General features: G+C 37.9%; 1 protein-coding gene across 4 annotated transcripts in view; it reads left to right on the forward strand.

Annotated features, from left to right (window-relative positions):
• The window catches only part of LOC111871969, a 42,577-nt gene extending 29,040 nt beyond the window's left edge, over window positions 1-13,537 (forward strand). For 3 of the 4 annotated variants that reach the window (XM_033754517.1, XM_023865416.2, XM_033754521.1), the window contains exons 11-12: window positions 5,590-5,688; window positions 12,224-13,537. In XM_033754517.1, coding sequence (XP_033610408.1) covers window positions 5,590-5,688; window positions 12,224-12,278 — 154 coding nt within the window. In that variant the 3' untranslated portion in view covers window positions 12,279-13,537. Of the gene's footprint in view, window positions 1-5,589; window positions 5,689-8,918; window positions 8,991-12,223 lie in introns of all 4 variants that reach the window. The other variant, XM_033754525.1, reaches the window with a different exon arrangement.
• Window positions 13,538-18,595: the final 5,058 nt, after the last annotated feature.

The following is an 18,595-nucleotide window of genomic DNA, read 5'->3' on the forward strand; positions in this document are numbered from 1 at the left end:
GTCGAACCCCTGCCGTTTTATGGGAGATATCTCGATTATAGAAGGCCAAACCACATCACTGGCCGACTTCCTCTACTTCGCAATTGAGGTGTCGTGTGTGCTTTTCGCGTGGGAAACGAAAGACCGTCCGACCAAAGTTGTTGAAGTGCGAAATCGGACTCTGCATTTCCGGATTTTTTTGAGAATTCCACACGAAGGCAACATTCCGGCAGATGATGCAGGTGGGAAGACAGACCCTCCATGCAGATGGTGGCCAAAAATTACATAAGTAGAACATCATTTTCTACGTTAAAATATTATTTTATATAACGTTCGCACGCGCGGACTGTGCGACCAGGAGTCGAACCCCTGCCGTTTAATCGGAGATATCTCGATTATAGAAGGCCAAACCACATCACTGGCCGAATTCCTCTACTTCGCAATTGAGGTGTCGTGTGTTCTTTTCGCGTGGGAAACGAAAAATCGTCCGGAGAAAGTGCGTGAAGTGCGAAATCGGACTCGGCACTTCCGGATTTTTTTTAGAATTCCACACGAAGGCAACATTCCAGCAGATGACGCAGGTGGGAAGACAGACACTCCATGCAGATGGTGGCCAAAAATTATATAAGTAGGACATTATTTTCTACCTTAAACATGTATTTTAAAATAACGTCCGCACACGCGGACTGTGCGACACCACATGGCGTCATTCGTACCGCTGCCTTTATATCTGCGACGACATACGGTGTCTTTAGTCGTTTAAAGGTTAAAGGGGTGACAACTTAAAATTGAAGAACACTGAATGGGATTTCTGCTGTAGAGAGCAGCAGTGATAACCATTTCATCATGATGTTCACTTTTCCAGAAAGATAGGATCAGTCATTTATAATCCGATATTTCAGATTGAATTTTCATTTGTGATAATAAGACCCTGAATCTTTTCGAGATTATTGAATGCTGCTTTTTCAGTATCGAGTCTATGTAGTGTTGGATGACATTATGATAGATAAGTGATGAACTGAAAAGGATTTGGAAGAAAGTGGCCATGTCCTGATGGAGGTACTTTCCCAACATTTGCCTAGAGGGACTGAGGAAAGCCACAGAAGACCTCAGGATAGCTGGTGTCCCATGTGACTGAAACTGAGCCCCTCCCAGATATGAGGCAAATTTCCCGTAGAACTATTAACAGTTACACACAGAAAGTCCAGAAATGTGGACAGTTGTATAATTTTTGGTAGCCAACAGTGTTTCTAACTTTGTGTCATCTCCTCAACTCTGTGCTTTACATCTGCCAGAGTATCATCTTACAGATCAGATTTTCTGTAGCTCAGAGTAAAACATGTAATGAAATTATTAAAATATATATACATTCAGTGTTTATGCTACATGTTGCAGCTGCATAGAGCCATCTTCAGGCAACGCGTTTTTTTTAAGGAGACTACAGCACTGTGCACTTGGCCAAATAGTGTTCATTAAGGCATGTCATTGTTGTTATTAATTTTTGAATTCTGATGTTGTAGGATGATTTGCTTTGTATCTTACATATTACAAGGAACACAAAGTAACGCTAGATACAACTATGAGAGTGACACACCCAGTGAAACACAAAAGCAGCCACAGTATATAAGATAGGAAGAAGATCATCCTATAAAATCATGCTACAACATCAGTATTCAAAAAAATTATTAATAACAATGATGACATGCCTTAATGAATACTACTTGACCAAGTACACTGTGCAATAGACTCCTTTAAAAGATGTGTTGCCTGAAGATGGCTCTGTGCACCTGAGACATGTAGCATAAACACTGAATGTGCATATGTTTTAATAATTTTAATGACATTTTAAGCATTTAACAAACATTTAGTGGACTAAGTGTGAATTGATGTTGTTAAATTAATATTGTTGCATTGTAGGCAGAAAACAAAACTGTAAGTCATACCTCAATGCAACAGAATGCTGAAATATAATACAGGATTATTCAGAAAGAATGAACAGATTTTATTACGCAATATTTTATTAAAGGACAGTAATACAAAACTCCAGCCAAGTCACAAGTATTCTACTCACAATCAGCTTTTATTTCCTGTCTTACAAGTGTTCAGTGTGGCCACCACCTGCAGCACGGGCAACATCAATGCGATAAGAGAATTCCTCCCGGGCGCGTATCAGCATATCACAATGCACTGAGTTAATCGCTGTTGTTATTCGATGTTTAAGGTCATTGAGGTTAGTGGGTAGCAGTGGAACATAAACATAATCTTTTACATATCCCCACAAGAAGAAATCACCCATAGTGAGGTCTGGGGATCTCGCAGGCCAAGCACAAAGAGCAAGGTCTTTGGCCCCTTTCCGCCCAATCCATCGCTGGGGTACTTTTTCATTTACTAAAGCTCGAACCATCAGGTGCCAATGGAGCAGTGCTCCATCTTGTTGAAAAATGAAGTCATGCGAATCTGCTTGCAGTGAAGTGAGGAGCCAGTTTTGGAGCATATCAAGATAGGTTTGTCCTGTAACGGTGTTTCCTTCAAAGAAAAAGGGACCATAAACCTTGTCCTGAGACACAGCACAGAAGACATTCACCTTAGGGGAATCTCTTTCGTGCTCAACTGTTTCATGTGGGTGCTCTGTTCTCCAAATACACACATTGTGACGATTGACTATGCCACTCAAGTGAAAAGTCGCTTCATCACTAAAAATTAAACGCGAAATGAAGGTTTCGTCTTCCATCATCTTCAGCATCGAATCACAAAATTCCATCCGCTTCCTTTTGTTGTCATTGGTAAGTGCCTGAACGAGCTGCAGTCTGTATGGTTTCAAATGTAGACATACTGTTAGCACACACCAGACAGTGGATTAAGGGATCGCAAGCTCATGGCTAGCTCGATTTGTTGACTTCCGCGGGCTCCTCTCAAACGCAGCACGGATTCTCGCCACTTGTTCCTCCGAGACTCATGGTCGTCCTGGACTTTTTCCTTTACACAGACACCCACTCTCTTAAAACTGTCGAAACCACCATCAAATGTTCTTAGGACAGGGTGGACTAATGCTGAATTGCCTTCGAAAAGCATGCTGCACCATGACAACCAAATTTGTTTTCACGAACTCGAGAACGCAGAACGCCTTTTGCTGAGGAGTCGCCATTCCGAGGGTAAACGAACAACTGAACGTTGCTGGAAGAACGTTCATCGCCCCTGTGGCAGCCATTCACAACTTAGATAACTCTTCTTTCAAATGGTCACAGACTCATTCCATGACGATACTTGAGAACTAAACCAATGTGTCATGAAATCGGTTCATTCTTTTTGAATAACCCTGTATTATGTAATGAAAAATCCTTATTTTATACATTAGGTTGTTGAGATGTGGAATATTAATGTAATGTGGATGGACAGAGCATTGTAAGGTAACTGACCATTAAACACCTTGCAACCTAATACATGCAAGTCAACAATGGGAAGGAGTACGGCGTTTTCTATGTCATCAGCGCTGTGACCGTTGCTATGCAATTGCTCGGTAAACACATACCAACAATATAGGCTGTTTTCTGCATGGTCTGTGCAGAGACTATGTAAAGACAGTTACAAATATAACAGGTTCGGGGGGACTTGTGACCATATTTTACTGGTCGCAAGTCCCAAGGGACTAGGACCCGAGAAACACTGCGCTGGCAAGGGCCAGCAGCATATACAAAAGACAGACCCATCCTCTCGTCAGAGAGGGCGCCCCACAGAAACAAGACCGTAACAGTCGAGGAGCAATAAATATCTGGTCATGAGCCCCAGGAGAGTGCTCGATACCAAGACTTACTAACTGACTGATCGTCAGTCGCAATGTGACTTTGACTTTGACTAACAGGTTTAGTAGTGTTTAAGTGACAGTGATAAAGTGGAGAATCCAGGTGGGAATGGAGCATGAATTGTGAAGATTGAGAGCGAATTGGAACCAGGAGTACAGAAGGTTACAAAAGGTCAGCCTATGAGGACTTAAAATGCGATTGGAAGATTTTATGTGTATTATTTATAGTGATTTCAAGCGACAGTTTCTGTTTTGAGATCCGTTGCTAGGAGACATACAGTGAAGACTGGGAATCATAGTTTGTGTGCAGTGGTGAAATGTAAAGTGTGTAAATCAGTGATAATGCTGTAATTTAAGTGTGATTAGGAGAGTGTGTATAACCAAAGTGTTAGTAAATCCAATCATCCAAAGTAGAACCCGTCATTTTGTCACACGTACCATCCTACACTGGACAATTGGTGTCAGAAGTGGGATGGTACCAATTTGAAAAAAAAAAATTGTGATACATCTGAATCTCCTGGCATGTTAGCAGAAAACCACTTAGGATGAGCTGCCCTTAAGGAGGGAGCAGATGTAGTATTTGGAGTGTGATCACTGCAGGAATGACTGAAGCACATGAAGACGCCACGAGCAGGAACCCTCAGAAAAGAACAGGTGATACACTGTTAAGCAATGTGAGATGAAAAGCACTAAGGAAGGATCCATTTGGCATGAGACCCGCTGCTACACAACGCCTGCAACACACACGTGGCCAACAGTATAAGAGTATGACATTTTGTGTGTGGTTGATGCTGTGACCGTTTGCTATGCATTTGTTCAGTAAATACGTTCCAAGAATATAGGCTGTTTTCTGTGCGTGGTCAGTGCTGAGGCTATATAATGAGAATAACAACAGCAGTACTGGATTGTGTTTCAGAGTATTTGAGGGTGTTTGAGTTTTTTAAGTGACAGTGATAAAGTGGAGAGTCCAAGGACGAGAGGGAGCGTGAATTGTGAAGAATAATTGAGAGCAAACTGGAACTAAGAGTACAGAAGGATACAAGAGGTTGGCCTGTGAGGATTTAGCATGTGATTTGAAGACACTACCTGTGCTATAGTGTAGTGGTATTGGGAGTGTGTGATGTAGGGAGACTTATAGTTCCCATGTTATAAACCTGTGAAGAATACTGCAGATAGACTGAAGAGATCAGTGTGTAGTAATTGTAAATTGTGTAAATCAGTAACAGTGTTATAATTAATTGTAGTTACAACCTGTAGGTTGTTAATAAAACAAATTACCAATCTAAAACATGTCTCCATTCACCCCAACATGTTGAGAAAATAATCAGAGAAATGTGAATAAAACGTTACAAAGTCACTAATTATTTCAGTTTATGAAGTATTTCTCCTTCCCCTTAATATGCCTAATAGAAAGATGAAACAAGTGTTGTGTTTTGTAATTCAGATGAATAAAAATTGTATTTCCTAAGTATAAATAATTTTTCTTGGTGTGCATTTGTGATAAATTTAGTGACATCAGAATTTTCAATCTGTTTCTCTCAGTGAAAATTTTTATGACATGCTGTTTAATTTTGATGAAGGACAATGTGCAAATGTGAAAATCAACATTGAAAAGAAGCTGGAAAATATGTGAAAGGTAGATACTGGAATAAAAGACTAGAGAGTAATTTCTTTTCAGTGGAGCTTCAGATTGAGGATGTGAATGGTATTTGATTGGAGTGAACAAATGTGACTTTGATTTGTCCTGACGTTTCACTACATATGCAGTGATGGTTTTGCTGATATACTTATTTTTTGTTTTGTTTATAAAGTTCCAAGTTTAGTCGTAAGCTGAATTTTGTGGACACTTTAGCAGAGTTGGCAGAAGTTGTACCACTGGAGCAAGCTAGCATTCCTGACAGAGTGAAACAGTGAGTATTTTTATATTTAACTAATTCATGCTTTATTCTGATGTTGCATTTTATACTGTGAAGGTTGTAGCAGATGTGGAAACTGCTTATCCCTTTGGACCAGTTCTGCCTTGGGATACAATATGCTCCTTCAGTTCTCTTACTTCCTGACTGTCTCTCCTAGAGGGAAGTTATTTTTGCCTTATCAAATGTTACTGTTCCTGTCACTGAAAGTTTTGAAAGAGAAATATAATACACATTAAGTGGGATCCTTGTCATCACAGCATGTTGCACCCTCAGGTTGTGGATGGAGGGTATCTCCAAAAATATTGAGTAAGAAGTTGTGGACAAATGACAAGGGATGGTCTTCTAGCTTGAGGATTGTGTGGTGGCTAACAGCTTATGACTGAGAAAAGCCAGGATATTATGAAATGTCACACAGAGCATGAGACTTGGACGAATTATTTAGAATGACCTCCACAATGTAAAATTAATATGAGATTTGTCATGGGATTCATCTGGCTCAGGGCAGGGACTGGTGGTGGGTTCTCATGAACTCAGTGATAAACCTTCAGGTTTTCTAAAAGTCAGAGTATTTCGTGGCTAGATGAGCAAGCATTAGCATATCAGGAAGGCCTCTGCTTCATGGTGTTGGTTCTTTAGTTAGTTAAATTGAAGTAGGAATATGGGTTTTTTTTGGGGGGGGGGGACTGTACAGCTCACAAGTCAGTTTCATCCTGTTATACATCATTGTCAACATTAGTTTCGTCTGTTTGTAATGGTTACTAACCACTACATCATTCGTTCTCTGATCCTTGTTTACTGTTGTGTAGTGTATGTAACTTGTGGAGATAGTTTTGTACATGACAAATGTAAGTGCACTTTATCATCTCTACTGAAAGATACATATTCTGAAGAAGGGTCATGTACTGTGAATGTGTGTTACATGAAACCTGTCCTCTGTAACTCATATTGTCAGAGTTCTTGGTATTGTGCATTAATTAACATGTCTTGTATGAAGGATAAGTTTGCAGTATTCATATCATCCTGGCTGCTGGTTTCGTATACCGTCTTTCATGATCATTTCACAGATGAACTTTATCGGACTTCCAGAATCCAGTTTATCAGGAGAAGCTTTCTCTCTTTTCCATTATCTCATATTTCTCTTCATCCTTCTTATCTGCTTCCATCTCCTTTTCCCCATTCCTTCTCGGCCCTCATCTTCCATTCTTTTTTCTGTCTTTTCTTCTCATCTTCCTGGTCTGTCTGTTCTTTTTCTACCTCTTTTCTGCTTTTCCATTCTCTTCTTATCTTCCACCTCTTGTTCAACCTTTTTTAATTCTCTTTTTATTTTTTCTCTTCAGTATCATAACCTGCATAATTGTGTTTAAGAGTTGGGATGAGTTAAGTATAATGGGAATCTGTTAATACATATTTCATTATAAAATTCAGTTTTTGTAATCTTAGACCTGGTTTTATAAATGTTACTCTTTCTCATTACCATACTTCTGTGGATTCTTGGTTATATCCATATTCTTTGTTTTTATATGATCTCAAAAAACTACATTACAACAACACTGGAATTTAATTTCCGTCAATACTCAGGAAAACCTCTGTTTCTTTGCCCTGTAAATTACTAACAAGATTGGAAAGGTGCAGTCTATATCAGACTAGAGTTCTTTGTGTTCTTTGCAAAGAACTCCTTTATGAAAGTACACTCTAATAATAATATCAATCTTTATGAAAATTGAAATGGCTCCACAACACTTTGTAAGGATATGTAATAACAGATTTCATTGAAATTCATGTAGTGGTTCAAAAGTAGAAATGTGCAGGTATGCACACTTGATCATTACTGTGTGCATTCAATTTATACACATTGTGAAGAGGGTGCATAAACATGCAAAGATGTTCAGATATTTGAGCTGGTGAATTGAATGGGATATTTCCTTTAAGAATATGTAAAAGTAAAGCTATCCCTGTACCAGGCCGTGAAGGCCGATAGGGTTGTGAGACGTTAAGGGTCCCACATTATCTAGACAATCGGCTCAAAGATGGCGGTAAGGTTGTCAGCGTTACACGCCGGCTGTGCTTTACTCCCCAGGAAAATTACTTAATTAATTCCTGGTACTCGTTTCTGTTAGACGCTGAGTAAACCCCAGGGCCTAGTGCGGCTGGAAGGATTAGGTCAACTGAAAAAAATCCAATGACCTCATCGGGATTTGAACCCGCAACCTTCCGGCTTGTAGCGTAGCACCTCAACCACTCACTGGATCCAGTAATTGTGATTTTTTTCTTCATAATTCTTGTGTAACATAAGTAAACACACAAAGATACATCTTGTGTATTTAATAGAATCTTGAAGTACAAACTTCACTGCATGTTCCACACAGTCCTTCACACAGATGTTCTAATTTTCTCATTAACTTCCTAATCTACACATCAGATTCTTCTTTCCACTGGTGTTCCAGTGAAATTTGGGGATTGTTCCCACCAACATCATAAGTATATTTGGTTTTAGAACGCATTTCTGTTTAAGGTACAGGTGGGTGATGCAAGCAGCATTTATTTGCCAGGTAGTAGGGTGTGAGGTAGAAAAAGCATTGGGTCCCCTAATACAAGTCATGGCTAATTTGAGATCTGAAGTTCCTGTGGTTGGGAGTATGAAGATTGCTGTCTTCTAGAATATGATTCCTTGTTGTCTTGTAAAAACGTACCACCATTTTACAGGAGCCTGCTGCCTCCTCCTTTAGGACAGAAGGGAACAAAACTCTTTTACTGTGAAGATTGAGGCAGCAGGTTCCTCCAGAATGCTGGTATTTTTCTGTTAGATACTTGTATGTTGTCACATTCTGGAGGATGGCTAATGAGTCTTTTGTGCACATTGTAATTTGAGGGCCTCAGAAAACATATTTCCTCCAGCTTCATCAGTGGGTAGCAAGCAAAGCTCTGCTTGCTGCTTACTTCATGCTGATTTCTTGCTTGGCTCACTCTTTTACCCTGAAGATGGAGGCGATATCTTCCTCCTAAACGTCAGTTGATTTTTCAACTCACTACACAGCATTATATTCCAGAAGATAGAACTCTTCATAACTGCCACTGAGAGGACTTTGAATCCCGCAAAGAAAATGTTTGCTGTTGAGTTAACATGATTGTGAAGTTTGTATTATGTTGTGTCGCACACATTTCAGTGGTAGAATAGCTTTAGTGTGCTCCTACTAATACTTGGGTTCTTTGCCGTCAATATGAAGGTACGATCAGATCAGACAGAGCATGGAGCAGGGCAACTAACACAAGCATTGCTGTAGCAACCCTTAAATAAGGTACGATATGTATATTGTGCTATATATTTTACATATAATTGCATGCTTTCATTACTGTGTTGATTCTCTTTTGTCTTATTTCTTTTTCTCAGTTTATGGTAAATATGTACCCAATCCAAGTGCTGTTTTAGCTGTTTGGAACTTCATGAATTCAGTGGTTGTGTTCATGAATATTTTGTACATATGTCTGTATGTCTGTGTGTAATTTCATTTGAGTGCTTATGGCTTACAATAATTTGTATATATACCCTGGGTGAAAGCCATAAAATATTGTGACATGATGACTGAAAGAACCAGCCACTGCTAAGTTACAGCACAGTAAACACATCAGGACACCATTAAACAGGGATCTGTTGCTATGCAACAGCTAGTAAACATGATTGCAACAGCGGTTACACATACAATGATAGAGGAACTGTTGGAAGCAGTGTTTTCTGTTGAGTCCGGCCTGAGGCTATGTAACGAGGACCAGCGAAGGCATGATCTGCTCTGTAAAGCCTGTACTGACAAAGGACTTGTATGTAATGCAAAAGGAAGAGTTTTCAGTAACATACTGTATATGCAAAATATGTACTTGATGAAAGGTCAAGCATATCCATAAGAGACAAACCCATCTTCTCATCACAAAGAATGTTACATAAGGATTATTACTGCAAGGGTTCACTTGAAAAAAGAATCTCTTGTCATGAGTCTCAAGGGGCTTGTTGCCAAGACTAGCTGATTAGCGGTAAACTGCCAGTTGTAAAGTAATGTTGACTTTGACCGCTTGTTGCAGTTGTGGGTTAGTCACCATCATGCGTTAGTCGAAATAGTTGAGAGTTGGCAGTTGAGGTAGTTGTGAGACAGTCGCCAAACAGTAACAACGTGTGCAGAAGAGGACATTATTGGGATCTGTTACCAGGCAATGACCAATGAAGACATAGAACATTTTCCTTGTGTTATAATGAGAAGCAGAGTGCATGAATTAGTGAGAACATTATAATTACTTGTAGTTATGATTTATAGGTGTTCAGTACATTTACTAGTCACTGAATCGTGACAGTATGTACAAATAACAAATCATGACAGAGCAGATAATGAAAAGTTCAGTCCAGTGTGACATACGAGTTTACAACACTTCAGTCCTCATTCACCCTACATGTCTCGATTCAAAAGAATCATCCTCAGAGGTGCACCACTACCATAAGGAAACACTGTCACATAAGATATTGTAACATGTTGCGCGACTGAGAACCCCCCCTCCACCCTCCTCTCCACGGTAACGTAGCGCTCCCTGCCACTCCCCTCCGCGGTGACGTCACGCGGTGACGTAACGCGCAACGATAACGTAACCGTAATCAACGTCCTACTGTGACGTGGCACTCATTACGCCACAGGCAAGCACTGCAGCTATATAAGTGGATGCACAGTGCGTATCGATCAGTTCGAGTTCGAGTTCCAGTGTGGCTACCGCCGAAGACATTCCGAGTTATAAAGTAACAGCCAGCCGACTACAAGTTGGAGTATAGCAGCCGTCGCGGAAAGAAGATCCGGACGTGTGTGTAATTGTGTAATTGTGTAATTGGGAGCGTGTGATACAGCGATACCTAGCTCCCCTACTGTCAACGTGTAGACTACTGAAGACAGAGTGAACTGATTTGCGCATAGGGTTATAAAGTGTGAAACCCCGCAGCAGTGTTAACAGATTAATGCGATTAGGGTTATAAAGTGTGAAACCCCGCAACTGTGTGATAATTAATTGTAGCCGTTATTTGTAGATTGTTAAATAAACCAATTAACCATCTCTACGGCGTCTTCAGTAACGCAAAACACGTTACAATATTTTAACAATATGCACTTTAGATATGACTAATGCTCTCTATATAAATTTTGTTATCACGGTTGGTTTTGATGTTTGTCTTAGGCACTCACAATGGCGCTTCTTGAAGTGTATATTTACTTATGATGAGTTTCTTTTAGTGTATTTCCTGGTTATTCTCACTGGGGTTTTTCACTGCACGCAATATGGTGTTCACTTTTCCATACAGTAGCCTCCCAATGTATTTAAAATTGTATTGAAATTTCCATGTAAATAATTAGTTATTATATTAAAATATCTTGGGCCGACATTGGGTCATGTTGTTATCCTCCTGATGGTGGGAGATGTCGTTTATTTCTCTTGATTTTATGTTCTTATTATTAGTAGTGTAGTTCATGTGTGTGCTGTGTTGTTTGTACTGTAATTAATAGTGTCAAGGACCAAAATGAGACAAGTTAAATTACAAATCATGAGTTTCTGTTAGCTCATCAGTCTGCGTGATGAAAGTTTTGTATGATTCAGGTAAGTTTGAGAAGCGTCTATAAAGTGTAACATTTCCCATGATCTCAACCTTTGTGCACAATTCATCACTAGAGAGGGTGTTGGTGGAGGTTATTTTCAAGCGTTTTATGGAAACAACATTTTGATGGATGGTAAAATATGTCTGTTCTCCATTTTCAGCCCAAAAAGTAGAAGTAAGAAGCCAGCTTATAAATAATGCTTCAACGCCAGAAAATTTCTCTGTGATTTTATAATAATGGCAGTCTCCTTCATGCTGTTCGTTCATGTTGTAGAGCTTTCTTTTCTCTTAGCATAGATTAGAGCCTTAAGGTGCGTCCACATTACTCGTGCTTGTGCTCGTCTGGCTTTTACTTGTGCTTGTAAATCTTCATCCACACTACTTCAGTTGCTTGCCAGGCTTTGGCGCGTGAGGATCCGTGTATTTACTCGTAGTGGGTATAGGCTGTAGTCATATTTTAATTTATTGGCTATAGTTTTTAAATTAAAAATTTTAAATTTGCTTGTCTCGTGACTTGTCATATTGAACACATTACTCGCGAGCATAGCAAGTCACATGAGCACAAGCACGAGTAATGTGGACGCGCCTTTAGAGAGAGCTTACAGTTCACTTTTCAGTCTGAGTACTGAGACCTTTCAACCAGACATTTCTGCTTCTGTTGGGAAGTCCAGCCAAGATTTACTCAGAGAGCCATCTTGTTAATTTTCATCCAAATTAAAAAGAGTGAAATACATTAACTTGTATTAAAATATATGATACAAAAGACCTTTCTTATTTTTCCAAAATGGAGAATATTTATCCCATGGACTTTATTAGAAATGGAAGAACACTTGTGTTCCTCAACATCACATACGATAACCCTTTAGGTTATGTTAAAAGCATTATTAGTCACATAACTCCTTTCATTATTTTCAGGTTGGATTTTGAACTTCAGATTCGATACAAGAAACGTAAAGGAAGGTTTTGGTAGTTGCAGTGGATGGAGGGATATGTGTGGAGATGTATCTATTTATATAATACTACGTTAACAGTATCTGTTTATAGCAGAGGCATCACTTGAATTTTCTCAGTGCTGATTGATAAAGTTTGAAAAAATGTTGAATAATGCCAATTTTTAGGGTTGCTGATACTTGCTACAAGAATGGTATGTTGAGCTTTGTTATGGGTCTCTTGAGATGACTTACAAGTAAGTCATAATGATTGTTGTAACATAGTTAATGGAATGGAGATTGACTGTAGCATGATATTTGTCAATGTGCTATCCATTTGTAGTTGTTGCATAAGGACTGAACTACTGGCAACTCTAAAAATATGTGTATTATATGCACTGACTGAAATTGCAGCAAACAAACACTGCACATCACCTAATTCATGCGCATGTAATGATTCATTAAAAGGCAAAATATACTTGGGAATATATCTCTGACAGAAGTGTGATAGAAGTATCTACATATTTGCAAGATGAATTGATTTTCTTGTTTGCTTATTCTGTGGTAACAGGATATGCCCTACAAAGATAAAAATTGTGCAAATCGTCATATAGCATAAACTTAGTAATCTGTGCAAAAACCTTATGTAAGGATTTCCGTACACTTGGACTGACTTTTTTTGTGTGTAGTAAGAATCTTGTGGATAATATTAAAAAATATCTTTATTGAATGCAGATATAAAATTAATTTGCTGTACATTTCTTTATATATGGATATTACAGTAAAATATGTATGAAAGTAAATATTTTGAAGAAATGCAAAATTCCAGCATGGGCATATGAAAGAGTTAGACTGTCAGTCCTTGTGAATTTGTGATCTGTAATTCTGAGTATATTTTATATGTGACTTTTAGTCATAAAGTTGCATGACATTACTGTGAATCTGATATGAGGGTCACACAATAAATTGCCTCACAAAAATTCAGTTGAAGAGATATGACTTAGGTGTATTTCCATTATCTCAACCAAACCCACTTCTTCCACATAGATACCCATGTTTCTGGACATGCTATCTGTCATAGGAATGTTACTTCCTCATTTATACTCTTAAATATGTCCATAGTTCTCCTGAAATATTTAAATAGAGTGCAGTCTCAATATAATGTGGCTCATGACATTTCAGTCTCAGATATTCTGCTGGTGTAGTTGAAGTAAGAAGTTTTCTAACACTAAAAGTAAAGTAAAGCTATCCCTGTACCTGGTCGTGAAAGCCCATAGGGTTGTGAGACGTTGAGGTTCCCACATTATCTAGACAATTGGCTCAAAAATGGTGGTAAGGTTGTCAGCCTTATGTGCTGGCCATGCTTTACTCCCCAGGAAAATTATTTAATTAATTCCTGGTACTCATTTCTGTTAGAGGCTGAGTGAACCCCAGGCCATAGTGTGGCTGGAAGGATTAGGTCAATTGAAAAAATCCAGTGACCTCATCGGGACTTGAACCTGCGACCTTCCAGCTTGTAGCGCAGCCCCTCAACCAACTATGCTACCGTGTGCCCCCAGTTTTCTAACACTATGTCTTTAAAATAATATTTTACAGGAATCTTTAATAGTGAATTTGCAGATGCAGGAAGAAGACCTTTTCTTAAACATATTACACTGTATTGATGTATATCTCTCTACCTCTCTTCAGTATTTCTTGGAACTTTGAAACATTGTAATTTTCACTGGTGTTGTCCATAATTTAATTCTGAAGCAGCTTGAACCTCCTTTTATTTAATAACAGTGGCGAACTAAGCTGCTGAGAATTCTAGACGTACGGCATTACGTGCGTCACATTTCGTGTAATCTATGATCTGTTCATTATGAATATGAGTATAGTGATAGAGGCAAAGTGAGATTTGGGGTCACACACTCTTAAGTCTTCATTCTTGAGAGCTGTCATATTTACATAACATGGGTAGGAGATGAAGCGTTTGTAAATTTCATCTGTCTTCTAGATGTACAGGTATAAGGTTCTTTGTAACACAGACATTATGTCCAGTCTCTCTTATATCCATGTTGTATTGAGATTGAATCTCATTCTGGAGAGATTTTCCTCTGAAACAGACTGTTAGATTGTTCCCTTTTTGTGTGTTTTTGGTGCTCCTTCTCTGTGTTTCTCCCTATGATTAGACCTCATTTTATATTTTTTAATATCTCTGCTCTACTGTCAAGCTAACTGAGAATATATGTCCAGTAACTGGATCTTCAAAGCTTCCACTTGAAAACACTTGGTCTCATTTCTTATATTTTCTTTAATTATGCCATATGAAACATGAAAGGTGATTATACAAGTAACATAAGTTGTAATCAGAATATTTAAACTGCAGCAAGCTTTCACTGTTCCATGGTGTGAACATCACGGTATTTTGAGTCAACCATAGCACATTTTATAGACTAATTAGAACTCCTGTTATGTTGCATTATGTCATGGTATGGAACAATTTCAGGAGTCTGTTAAAATTGTGCAGAATATGTTGATGGTACAGCATATTTGTTGGTGCAAGGGGTGATGTAAACAGTCTCTGTGTGTGTGCTGATATCTACTAGCTTGTGTAATTTACTGTGTGACCCACATACTTATTAGCAAGCATGCACTGCTGTTCTGTGTTGGTGACTACACGTACAAAACATAGCTTTGTCCCATAGGTGCCTAGAACAGTCATTGTTAGCCAAGATAATGTATTAATGTGTGCATCAGAAACATTTCCCAAGGAAGGGCTTAGGAGTTATATCTTCAGTATTGTGTGAAGACGTTAATCAAGAAGTTCTCAGAATACACTACTGTAGTTATATTATGATAATTTAAGTCTGCTGATCATTTGTAATTGTTTTTGTTGTTTTTTTCTTTCTGATTGCAATTTCGTTTTCTTTGTAGTGATTCTGCTTCACTCTTTTGTTATGTACCTCATTAATATATCCTGAGAAAAAACATTGTTGATGAACTCACTTCAAAGGAATGTAGGAAAATCTACAGAGTGAAATTGTGGATTACATTCTGGACAGTATCCACACCCTTCTCTGTATCTAGCATTCCCACTTGTATCACCTAATGGCTGTACAATATGAAAAAATGGTGAAAGAATACAGATTCAACATACTTGTACTGTATTTACTTGAATATAAGACAACTCCCTCTTAAAATATTTATTTTCTTAGGAAATATATCGTTATCAATGTTAGAATTGGCCAGGTTTTCTATTTCACTAAGGGTCTGCATTCTGGAGTTAAAATACTGGACCACTTTTCTTCTGGATCATTGTATTGTGCTTGTTTGGCTACTCAGTATATTTTTCATGCAGAATTTGCACACTTTAATTGTCCTTTTGATTTCCTCCTGTCAGACCTGTACTTCAGTAATGCTACATTTTCGTGCTGCAATACAGTTATTGATTTCTTCCATGTGTTTGCAGCCATTAAATGTAAGTTTAGATCATGGCTGTGATGCACATTGTTTGATATCTTTGACCCTATAGAGCCTCTGTTTTCAGCATGATCACCCATTATTTATGCTGTGCTGTTCTACTTTCTTCCTGTCACACAGATGTGAGCAAATGTACTGTGTAGATGTGTTAAAGCTTTGACTTCCAGACTGCTGCCAACACTGTGCACTGCAGCATTGGTTTCACATACTAGAGCTAACAGTAAACACCTTTCATTCACCTTGGGTTGAAACAGGCAGGAGGCTATGAACTAGTCACATTACCCACCCTAAAATCATTACCTACAGAGACTGCAGGTGACTCTAGCAGAGTATTTTCTAAGTATGTGAATGTAAGATGATACTTGTTTTTTTCAGATGTCCAAGCATGAAAAAACAAACAACTTTCCTTTGATAGGTCAACGATGCATCCAACAATTCTTCTGTTGTTGCATTTGTATTTGTTGCTGTTGTCTAGCAACAATAAGGACGGGGGATATACATGCAGACACACACACATAGCAAGGTGATCTCATAAGCCTATTTTCATTTTTCCCCCCCAAAAAAGAGTGTCTTATATTTGAGTAAATATGGTATGCAGCGCCCTCCAGTACAGACTGGTAGCTAAGTACTTTGAACACTGTACAGCATTGTTTCTTATGGCAGAGGTGTTACAAAGGCCATCATGTCCATTCAATCCTCGTCACTCAAACCAGGAATTTCCAAATGAAGATGTTTTACAGGAACTTTGGTAGCAATAAGGAGTGAAAGATCATACACATTAAGGGCACATCATATGCACTTGGTAAGCACCCACCCGGTATACCACATGTTGTAAGTTGTGGGTATTTCATTTGTGTACCAATGTACAAGATAATCTTAAAGGATTGTTTGTGTCACTGCAATTTTGTTTGGTGCTTTAAGGGACTGTTAGATTTTATGCAGCTACCATAGTTTTAAATATGATGATGTGTTAGTAGTGTCCAACTGGAACCAAAGAATTCAGCGCTATAATTGGTATTGCAATATACATAGTAAATTTAGATTCCTGAGGTTATAGTGGATTGTTCATTCCCTCATTTCAGAAAGACTTGTGCTCTTTGGTGGTGAGTACAGTTTATTGTTTTGGATAATAGTAATGAATTATTAGCAATTTAAACAGTAGGAAATATTTTAAAATTAAATACAAAATATACAAAAACAAATAAATATGGTTTAGTTAAATGTATGATCCTAATGCTCTGAAAGCTATGCAGATTTTGAAACAGTGGATGTGTATAGACTGACAGTTTCTTGAAGTTTATGAAAATTCACACATTTGATGCAATAAAAGGAAAGACAGAAATGAACAACTTCAGTAAGAGTCAGAACTTTGAATACCAACATTCCTGTGTTTTGTGTAATTGCAGTTGGGCCCTAGTGAAATGTTACCCACGGGGTACATACCAATGATAAAAATTGTGTGTCCATGTTATATTAAATCCTTTTTTCCACAGATCAGATGTTATACATATTTTTACAAGAGTAACATGTAAATTTACTTCCAATACAGAAACTGTTGTATTGGGTGGCTAAAAAATATTTTTTTAATGGTGAAAATGAATGGCTCTTCAGATTTGAATGAAACTTCTATAGGTTTTGCAGAACATACCTGCTTTATTCAGCTTGGTTGATTTATTGCACAGAATAATGTTTCCCATTTTGAATATTAAAAGTAGACCTTTTTAAATTCATGTTATCTGTTCATTGAAAGTGTCAAATGACATTACATTTTAACATTTCAGATCCAGAGAATGGTTGTGAAATTCACCAGATTTTTTTACTTGTGAGATAGCCATGTATGGAACAAACTTAGACAGTTGATATACAAAAAGCAAAGAGAGCTGTTTCAGTTCATGCAGTTACTGCGGCAAAGAACTGAAAACATATGGCTGCTGATTTCACAAGATAGCATTTGATGAGCCATCAACCAATGGAAATGACAAATTCAACCCATAATCCAAGAAAACTGTGCTGTCATTCCACATTGGTACTGATAGAGATGTGACTGTATTATAAATAAAATGCTATTTGTAACATTCAAATGGAAAATATTTTTTTGTGCAACAAATCAGTCAATTAAAAAAGTCATTTGGGGCAAATATCTAGGTATGTTCTACAAATCATATGCGAGTTTCTTGTAGAACTATTCATTTTTATAATTTTTAAACATCCCCCTTTTTGCCACCTGGTGTAAATTATTAAATGGTGCAAGTTGATTGTGGTAGAACTGTATGTAATCTCGAAACGAGGTGGTAGAATGTTGAAGTTAACAATTATTGCCTTTGGCAAGTAGTGCAAGCAGTTTGTTACCTTCACTGGAATATGAGAGTTGAATACATCCATTGGAGTATCATTCCATGTTTTGATATTATATCAGTACTTTCCAACTAGAGGCCTGTAGCATGTAACCCAGCATGACACCATTCTTACCCACGGATCTTGCTTATAAGTGAATAAGAATGGTACAGATGCCCTTCATTTGAATTCTTAAACATTGTCATTCTAAATGTAAATTCACTAAAATGTTAGTTTATTATATTTCAGCATCCTGTTGTATTGAGGTATCGTTCTTATTATTCAAGTACACCGTCAGTAATGAAACAATGATATAAAAGACACCTAAAATATATATTTTTTTACTAAAAGTGTAACTTTAATTCTTTAAAATGTAATTCAATATCATAAAATGTCATTAAGACACTGCAAGTATATCTTATACACTAAAAGGGACTATCAAAATACTTCAGAATGTCTTTTTGTTTTTCATAATTTCTTTCCAATTTTGTAACATGTTTCGGCTGCATATGGGCCATCATCAGACAACTTCTAATTTGTGGGGAGACCACTGCACTGTCCT

This window comes from Cryptotermes secundus, unplaced genomic scaffold, assembly GCF_002891405.2.
Source record: "Cryptotermes secundus unplaced genomic scaffold, Csec_1.0 scaffold641, whole genome shotgun sequence".
NCBI classification, from domain to species: domain Eukaryota; kingdom Metazoa; phylum Arthropoda; class Insecta; order Blattodea; family Kalotermitidae; genus Cryptotermes; species Cryptotermes secundus.